The sequence below is a fragment of the Eutrema salsugineum genome, unplaced genomic scaffold, assembly GCF_000478725.1.
Source record: "Eutrema salsugineum unplaced genomic scaffold, Eutsalg1_0 scaffold_16, whole genome shotgun sequence".
NCBI classification, from domain to species: Eukaryota; Viridiplantae; Streptophyta; class Magnoliopsida; order Brassicales; family Brassicaceae; genus Eutrema; species Eutrema salsugineum.
Genome location: NW_006256858.1, coordinates 5,757,317 through 5,765,326, shown reverse-complemented (window position 1 = coordinate 5,765,326; position 8,010 = coordinate 5,757,317). Strand labels below are relative to the sequence as shown.

The 8,010-nt window shown below is 39.6% G+C and overlaps 2 protein-coding genes across 2 annotated transcripts; both read right to left on the bottom strand.

Moving 5' to 3' along the window:
- Positions 1-592: 592 nt before the first annotated feature.
- On the bottom strand, positions 593-1,069 carry LOC18021412 (ubiquitin-conjugating enzyme E2 5A). The gene has a single exon (XM_006404417.2). The coding sequence runs from the start codon at positions 1,067-1,069 to the stop codon at positions 593-595; it is 477 nt and encodes a 158-aa protein (XP_006404480.2).
- Positions 1,070-1,608: 539 nt separating this feature from the next.
- Positions 1,609-2,049, bottom strand: LOC18021411 (ubiquitin-conjugating enzyme E2 28). Its single transcript, XM_006404416.1, has one exon. The coding sequence runs from the start codon at positions 2,047-2,049 to the stop codon at positions 1,609-1,611; it is 441 nt and encodes a 146-aa protein (XP_006404479.1).
- Between the last annotated feature and the right edge of the window lie 5,961 nt (positions 2,050-8,010).

Genomic DNA, 8,010 nt, shown 5'->3' with positions numbered 1-8,010 from the left:
ACTTTTCTCATAAAACACATCATAGTTCTATGAAGACTTCACGATGAGTAACCATATAAGGTATCGAACATTACGTAAAAAGTAAAACACGAAATTTGGTTACATAAAAATGTTGGACAGTAAATTAATTGCTATTACGGAAAAGTACAACTACAAAATTGCATATTTAATAGAGGTGTTACTAATTTTTTGCTTAAAATCGCAAAAATACAACTACTTGAGAGTTTGTATAACTGACATACTATGTACAAAAATGTATCAAACCTCCGAAGAATTGACATGTGTCCATGCGTTATTGGACATTAACTTTTGGTGCCGGCACGTGAGACTGTATTATACGTAATAGTTAAATAATATTATATTTGTTTCAGAAAATTTAGTTTTTGAATTTCCCCTCAATTCCTCAATTTCAGAAAAATTTGAACTTCCCCACACTTTTTCTTTTTCAAAATATTATCCCCTTTCTATTCATATTTCTATTAATTTTCTCTTTCTTCTAAATTTTGTTCTTTCTTTTCTGAATCTTTGTCATGACGACTATGGACTCGAGCTATAGTGACGACAAGAGAAACAAGAAACTAATCGACAAGCTTTACCACATGGCATGCAATTGGATCCACCTCCAAGCGTGTTCATCGAAGCGGACCCTGTCATAGGGAAACATATCCTCGACATCCTCCCTCACAACATCCTTCTCCTCGATCCGCAGATGAATCAGCATGTCGTGAATCATCATTAACATCTGACACACTGTCGTCATCAGGCACCACGTGTCGTACACCAGCATTGGGTGAAAGATGTTGCCCAGGTGGCTGGCGTTTGGGTGGAAGATTGGTGCCTTGAAGTGCATCGACGGTGCCTTAAGCGAAAATCCTGGATCGAAGTGGATGCCGAGAGAGAAAACACCTCCTTCATAGGGAGTATTCTTCGGCCCGATAATGGTGGCTGTCCACTCGTATATGTCGTCGTCCTTCACACCGGCGTTGTAGAAGGGAGAGGGGTGGTCTTCAAGGTCCTTGAGGGACCTTCGGATATGGAAGAGTGTCATGGATTCTCGTGGAGTCGTCATTTTGTGAGAGTTTTGTTTGTATAGAGAGTTAATGAAAATTAGGGTTTCTGACGAAAAGAGAAGGAAATAGTGCTTTGATAAAATGAGAAGGAGAGTGGGGTATTTAAGGATAAGAGAGGCGGTGCTTGATGACGTTATAAATGGAGTAAATAAATGCGTCGACTCACGATTAAGATGAATTGATTCTCAATGTAAGACTGGTTCAACTACCAAGTCTTATCTAAAACTTAATCCTACATGAATCAAATTTATACGAAGTTTATACAAAGTTTTATACGAATTTTTATCAAATAGTTTAACTAAGGTTTCTCTTTTAGGGCTTTTTTCGTTTTCAGAGACTACCATATTTTAGGGTTATTTTCTTATCTTAGAGACTATCATGTTCCATATTTTGGGGTTCTATCTAGATTGTTCCTATTTTATCGTTTCTAACACCAAAATTTTGTGAAAATAATTACATAATAAACAAAAATTTCAAATAACAAAAAAAAAGAAAATAACATAATTAAAAATATTTTGGTTTTTTTCATTTTGCATCGTCAATCCATGGTGTAGATCTGGGTCCAGCTACGAGTGTGTTCCTCGAAGCGGACCCTATCTTCCCAGTACATCACCATGTCGCCCTCATCCACCAGCGGATGAATGAGCATTGTGGCCAGAGTCATCATCATCTGGGCCACTGATGTCGTGATGCACCACGTCTCCGGCATCAGCATGGGGTGGAATATGTTGTCGCGGTGACTCACGTTGGGGTGGAAGATTGGAGTCCTGAAGTGCACCTTCGGTAGCTTCAGAGGGAACTCCGGCGGGAAGTGGATGCAAAGAGTGAAGATACCCCCTTTGTAGGTAGTATCCAGCAGACCTGAGATGGTTGCCTCCACCCCAATGGAGTAAATCTGCAACAGGTTTCGCTCGAGGTCGCAGAGGTATTGACAGATCCACCATAGAGCCTTTGGTGCCCTTGGTTCGTTATACGCCATTGGGGAGAAGGAGAAGGAAATGAGAAAGGTAAGAGTTTAGGGTTTCTTTTTCTTAGATGGTGTGGTGAAATGAGAATGAGAAGGCGAGAGAGTTCTATTTAAGAAGAAGAAGTGAGACAGTGCATAAAGTAATTGCATTAATTGTGTTGACTCATGTTATCAATTATGTGTATTATGTATGACTGGTACAACTACCTCGTCTGACCACAATTGATTAAACAGAGCACACGTAAGTTATGATGTCATTTCTACTCATGTTGTTTTATAATTTTGTTTTTAATTCAAACGACTAGACAGTTACCTAACAACCTAAACTACATTAATTTACATTTTAATTACATACCAATTCAATAAATTAAAAAGAACCAGATTTAAACCGCTTACCAATCTAACCGCATAATTAAATAAATTAAAATGAATCCAAATTTAAACCAATTTTAACCGCTTACCAGTATAAACAAACCAAGTTTCCCAAAATAAGTTAAATCCTCAAATAATACACAACGTAAAAGGTACATAAACACACCAACTACAACAGTCATATTTATTGACAAAATAAATTTGAATTGACAGCAACATAGAGGGGACATGGGTTTAACTCTTCTTCATCTTCCTCCTCTCATGCTGCACTCCTCTTCCTCGACTGAAGTGCTAGGTTGTTGTTCCTACATGGTAACACAGATATGAGATGTTCAATTGTGATACACCATAGTTTTACCTATGAGTACCAAATAATACAACTACATTTGAAATAACTATAAAATACATGTATCCCAGTACGTCTTCTGGTTAGATATGTCCTAATAATCACTGGCTTCGTCTTCTTCTTCTTCTTCTTTTCCTTCTCGTTCTCCTTCTCTGCCACCTCATCTCCCACTTCTTCACTCTTTTCTTCTGCTTCTCCTTCTTCTCCTTATTCCTCTTCACCTTGTTCTTCTCCTTATTTCTCTTCTCCTTGACCTTCTTTTGGAATTGTCTCTTTCACATAAGATCCAACAGACTTCAATCTTATATCAATGCTATTGATGAGGTCTCTCATTTGTCGCAACTGATCATCCATACTCTTCTTCAACCCTTCAATCTGGTCCAGAATTCCAATCGGAGCTAGAGGAGACATTCTTCGCTGGTTCATCTCGATTAGTTACATCGTTCAAGCTCATATTCTTCCAGAATATCGGCTTTCTATCTTCAATTATACGCCTTGTCAAATTTTCAGAAATTATATCAACGAAATCTGGGTCTTCATACCCTTCCATGATACCAGCTAACATATCTTCCTCATCAAGAGATGGTTGCAAATACTTTGGATATCTTTGGTATCACCGAGTGTTATGTCGAGTTCCGACAAAGAAAAGCCTTTAAGATTGAATGGTCTGAACTTCGTCTTACACATACGAGGACACCCTATCTCTGCTCCTTTAGCTTCTTCTCTATATGTGTTTTTTCAACGTATTGCTTCAAAAGGTAATAGCTCCAAGGGAGTAACAAACACTACAAGAAAAACATCATTTTACAACGGTCGAAATGGTCGTTATTTCGTCGTAATAGGGCCATTACGACGGACTACCGACGATTTCGAAATCGTCGTAAAGTCATCGTCGTAATAGACAAAACGTCATAAAATCGTCGTATAATATACGACGGTTTTGTTTTGTCGTAACGTCGAGGGAAACAAAATCGTCGTAAATGCGTCGTACAGTTTACGACGAGTTTACATCGAATTGCGTCGACTTGGTCTTCGCCTGGACCGTCGTTAAGTGGTCGTTAATTGTCGACGTAAGATTGTCGTAAAATGTACGACGCATAAATCGTCGTAAATCAATCGTAAAGTATTTCTTCATTGCGTCGTAAAATCGTCGTAATTCTCGGACGTATAATCGTCGTATTTATCGTCGTACATTGTAGTCGTAAATTTGTCGTAATATTTACGATGAATGTACGACGGTTTTAATAAATCTATTACGACGATTATACGTCGTTTAATATAATTGAAAATTTAAAAAAAAAATAATTCGAATTAAAATTTAAATAAAAAAATAATTTATAATTTAAAATTTATGAAAATTTGAAATTAAAATTAATTGTAATTTACAAAAAAAACCCTACATATCTAAATCTAAATCTAAATCGATCCCGTCGATCCCGTCACCGGCCTCCTCCCCATCGTCCTGGACGTGTTCCTTGCTGGGTCTTCGGTTTGATGCTTCCGCCGGCGCCTGATCTCCGGCTCTAGGAGGCTCAACCCCGAGAGATCGGAACATCTCCTCGTCCGTCTGCACCGGCGGTTGCGTCCTAGTGGATGACCCGGCGGCAGACGATCCGACAACCCCATCAGCCCGCAGCTTGTCCAACTGCGCCATGAGTACCGGGTTATCGGCTCTCATGATCTCGAAGAGACCGTAGAGCTGGTCGATCCTCGTCTCGTACCGGGTCCGCATCTGATCGATCTCCTGGCGGATAACCGGATCCGGGACCCGGACGTGACCAGTCGCCGTAGCTCTCGGGGTATCACGGATAGACCCCATCCCTAATACCCGCCCCTTTTTCTTTGGGGCAACCTACAAATATTTAAAAACATTATGGTTAGAAATATAATTTAAAACTAAAGTTACATTAATTAAATATAGTAATTAAAATTACCTTTTCGAAGATCTGGTCCATCTCCGCCACCGTCAGCGCCGGGGTCGATTGGACCGAGCTACCTCCGGGAGACGTTTGACGCGCCTGCTGAGTCAGCTGCGTCTGTCGCTCCTCGATCGCCGCACAGGCGGCGTTGTAGATCTCCTCCGCCCGAGGATCCGTGAATTCGCCGTTACGCTTTTTATGCGTCTCGGCGAAAACCTTCGTCATCGGAGGAAATTTTCCTCCGTTATCTTCGACCTACAAAATCAAAATGAAAAAATTAATTAGTATCAAGAAATAAGAGTTAATTATTTGAAAACAAAAAAAATAATAATTTTAATTTACTTACCATCATAAGGCGTCTTCCGGCAAAAGGAATCTGGCCGGAAGTGTGCGGGACGTTCTTCCGATTTTCTGCATCGTCAGTAGCGTTCCTGAAAAATATTTTGATTAGAATCTATTATAAGAAAAAAAATAATGTAAATATTATTGAAATTAACTACGACTTACCTAGATCCGGAACACTTGGCGGCCGTAGTCTGATTGTGCGGATCCAACCAGTACTAGACAAGGCCCCGCCAGACGGTATTGGACATAGGCGCCGGCTTGGCCTTGTCGCCGTCAACCTCCTACTTCCGTTTCCAGTCGGAAACGGTGTTGTTGAGGCGGAATTTGACCTTCTCCTTGAAGGCCGTCTCCACACGTCCGTGTGCAAATGTTTCCCAATGCCAGTTTTGCTAGAAAAAAAAAAGAAGTTAGTAATTATTGTAAAAAGTTAAAATTTAAAATTAAAATTAAACGAAATGGTAAATTACTTACCGCAAAATACTTGAACCAAGTGTCAAGTGTGGCCTGATCCAGCTTCTTCCAGCCGGTATGGGGTTGTACGAAAAACCCCTTGATGATATCCGCAACGTTACGACCGACTGCATTATCGGTCGTAAACCTAGTCAAATGGAAAGAGAAAAAGTAAATTAATATCAAATATATAAGAATAAATATTAATTAATTTAAAAATATTGTAGGAAAAAAATTACGTACCAATAGGTGCTGGGGGCTCGATCCGGGTCGAGTTTGTTCATGGTCCCACGACCGGGTTGCGCCAGAAGATCCTGTACCGTAAACTGGGCATACGGTACAGGCGGGATCGGATCAGCCTCAGGCTCGGCCTGTGCGGGAGCCGCTGGTTCGGCTGGTGGTGGTGGAGGCGGTGCCGGCTGTGGAACAACGACCGGTTGGGAAACCGTCCGTTGTGTTCCCGAGGACTCCGGGATGGCTGATCCGGTCGCCGAGGTAGACGGGGCCGTACCGTCAGAATCGACGAGCTGTCGGTAGTGAAATCTCTTAGCCCAAGGAGCCATCGAGACAGAATCTACAAAATTTTAAAAAATTTGTTACTAATTTTTCAAATATTTATTAAAATTTACAAAATCCGGGCCTATCTAAATTCCGAAACCTAAATCTAAATTCCAAACCTAAATCTAAATTCCGAACCTAAATCTAAAATAATATGTAATGAAATTAATTTAAAAAAAAACTTACAACTTTTGGCTGTGAGAGTAGGGAGAGAGGAGTGGTTTAAGGATTAGAGAGAGAAAGTATTGTAGAGAGAGAGGGGAGAAGAGAGGAATGAGCGACGAAAAGGGGAAATCTCGCGTCCCTTATATAGATTTTGTGATCGTTGTAAAATCGTCGTAACTTTACGACGGTTTTACGACGATTTGGTTGTAGAACAGTCGGTCCACTGCATGACATGACACGTGTCGTGATGGGAGCATTTGACCGTTACGACGGTTTTACGACGACTTAACCCTAAACCGTCGTAAAATCGTCGTAATGTCTAAACATTTATAACCTCGTACCTCGGATCAAGAGCATATCCGGTGCAAACGTTACGACGGTTTTACGACTGTTTTGGGTTTAGTCGTCGTAAAACCGTCGTATATTACGACGGTTTTACGATGTTTTTTTAAAAAAGTGAGTAAACCCTAAATCTTATAAATGGGATATTGCATAAAGAACAATGCAAAGGTTATTGTATCCTAACATATAATAAAAGGTTTACAACTTTGCATGTATGATGGATTTATGACATGAGATAGTAAAAAAATGAAATTCCGTAATCTAATATATAACCTTTCACTTAACATTTACGAAAACATGCATGAACTTGTAAATATGTATGTTTTTTTTCAAATTTTTGATTTTGATCAGATTGATAGCATTTCATATAAAATAAGATAACCAATCAAAAACAATTGTGAAATACCTTACAACCAATAAGATATAAAAGATTCAAATTCTTGGATTTAGGCATTACGACGCTTTTACGACGAAATAGTGTACTCGTCGTAAAACCGTCGTAAATTTACGACGATATTACGATGGTTCGTCGTAAAGACGTCGTAATGTTGAAACCCTATTCATTCAGGGCTTAAAACCTAGACTTAGGGTTTAGGGTTTAGAAAAACCGTCGTAAAATCGAATTTTATGGTTTTTAAAAAATTCAAACAAACAAAGTTACAAATTACATAATAACAAACATTCACTAAATACAATGCATGAATCTCAATCAGATTCATCTTCCTCTATTACTTCATCACCATCACCGTCTTCTTTCGCCAAATCGTCATCATCGGTTTCAGCAAACTCAACATCACCTTCTTCTTCTGTATCATCTGGAAGATCTTCAAGTTGCCTGTACCGAGGGTCTATTAAGAAAATCTCCTCATCAACATCTGGTTCAGACAGATCTACGCAAGTGTCCTGTTGAAGTGGAACATCCTCAACCCCTACAATCTTGCCCCTCGGAGCCACTTTAACTACAGCTAACCATGAAATTCCTGTTGATCGAACTCGAGGGTATGGCAGAAACGTTACCTGTTCTGCTTGAGAAGCTAATATAAATGGCTCAAACCTGTTGTACCGTCGTGATTTGTTCACGTCAACAACTCCAAACTTGTTTAGACGTACCCCTCGTCCAACAGTTGGATCAAACCAATCACATTTGAAGAGAACAGTTTTCAGCCTTAACAATCCAGGATACTCTACTTCAATTATTTCTTGCACAACTCCATAAAAATCGATTTCACCCCTCACACAAACTCCATAGTTTGTTGTCGCTCGCTTTGCACCGTGACGGTATGTGTGAAAAACATAGCCCCGAGTGAAATACATTGAGACTGTAGTTATTTTTGCCATCGGGCCTAGTAGTAACTCATGGAACCATGTTGGAAATTCATCCGGATCATTCGGGTCCACCTAATAAGAATAAATTCCGCTTTTATTTCTTGATTTCGATATATAGCAAATTAAAGTAGTACTCTTTTAATTAAAATT